This window comes from Sphaeroforma arctica (genome assembly GCF_001186125.1).
Source record: "Sphaeroforma arctica JP610 unplaced genomic scaffold supercont1.6386, whole genome shotgun sequence".
In the NCBI taxonomy this organism is placed as follows: domain Eukaryota; class Ichthyosporea; order Ichthyophonida; genus Sphaeroforma; species Sphaeroforma arctica.
Window position 1 is genome coordinate 1 of NW_014034172.1, and position 1,667 is coordinate 1,667.

The following is a 1,667-nucleotide window of genomic DNA, read 5'->3' on the forward strand; positions in this document are numbered from 1 at the left end:
TTATGTGTGTGTATAAGTATACACATTTATATAAAATGTTTGGGAGACCTGCCTGTATTGCATGTAATAGATATACATATACGGGGTTTGGTTTAATTGTCTGCGTTGCATGTATACGTATAAGGGGTGCACACATACAAAATTATACTCAATGCCATCAACAAGGTTAGGGTCTAGGGTTTATGGAAGTATACAAACTCATCGTAATTGGTAAAGTGAGCTGCACACACACATATAACTGTACCCGGATCTGCAGATGAGAACCTAAAATAGAAAACGTAATGAGAAAACGTACCGCTTATGTGGTATAGAGAATGATACTCTCTTCCCACAATAATATATGGCATTGCCGTACGACATTACAAATCATATGATGGTGCATCACTGTATTATACGACAAATGTCTGACGCGGTACACAGTATAGATACAAACAAGTACGCACAGCAATGCATATGAGCATATATGGGAATGCAGTGGAAGGTCGATGCATATATATATTTAGCTATATAGGAGGGATATACATGTATGATATATGTATATATATATATCTATACAGAAGAGTTATATATGTATGATATATATATATATATATATATATATATACAGAAGAGTTATATATGTACTTATATGCATCACCACAACAAAACACAGCACCTACACCAAAACCCTAAACTCTAAAACCACATGTCTGCAAACGTTGCCACAATAAGCACATACCAAATTAAGGAATTGAGCGGCAAAGTGCCGTCCTTCTTCTTTAAAAACGTTTGGAGATCGCCCATATCTAGATACTCCAGTAACATGCACAACTGCACAAACAAGGATATAAGAGAATACGGATATGAGAAAATAAGGATATAAGAGAAAATAAGGATATGAGATAGTGAGGATATGAGAGAATAAGGATATGAGAGAATAAGGATATGAGAATATAAGGATATGAAAGTATAATAATATGAGAGAATACGGATATGACAATATAAGGATATGAGAAAATAAGGATATGAGCGAATAAGGATATGGGAGAATAAGGATATGAGAGAAAAATTATATAAGAGAATACGGATAAGATATTATAAGGATATGAGAGAATAAGGATATGAAAGATTCGGTTATCTAGAGATGCATGGATATGAATATCAGACTACTCTCAAGCGAAAGACTTGCGCTAGATAACACAGTTGCCTATGCCACATTACCAACTAGCAGTGACTTCTACTTACCCTGCGGTGAAAAAGGAAGCAACAACTAAAAGCGCAAACGCAGACAATAACAACCATTGGAAGACCAAGGCGACACTCGAAGGATGTCAGAGACGCTGCGCACGCGGTAACTGTAGTGTGACTATACCTATAGAACGACCATGCCACATCGGGATTGGTACTATGTGGTTATAGTGACCTATAGTAAAACCCAAAACCCTACACCATACAAACCCTAAACCCAACAATCCCCTCGATTGCCCCGCGACTTACTTGAGAGGCTGGCTTCTCATCGTGACTGCCGTTGGACGGTAGCATACCACGCGACGCGCCAAGGACGCGCACAATGTTAACATGCTCCAACTGTTGCAGCAATTGGATTTCCTCAGCAAACATTTTCTAAGAAAAAGAAAGAGAAGCAGCATGGCTCAGTCAAATGTCACATCTCTGACAACCAAACAGTC

The 1,667-nt window shown here is 38.0% G+C and overlaps 1 protein-coding gene across 1 annotated transcript; it reads right to left on the reverse strand.

The window, feature by feature from the left end:
• Window positions 1-173: 173 nt before the first annotated feature.
• On the reverse strand, window positions 174-1,599 carry SARC_15592 (hypothetical protein; the record flags this gene model as incomplete). Its single annotated transcript, XM_014290290.1, has 3 exons — window positions 174-264; window positions 719-810; window positions 1,477-1,599. The coding sequence occupies 3 exons, from the start codon at window positions 1,597-1,599 to the stop codon at window positions 174-176; spliced, it is 306 nt and encodes a 101-aa protein (XP_014145765.1).
• Between the last annotated feature and the right edge of the window lie 68 nt (window positions 1,600-1,667).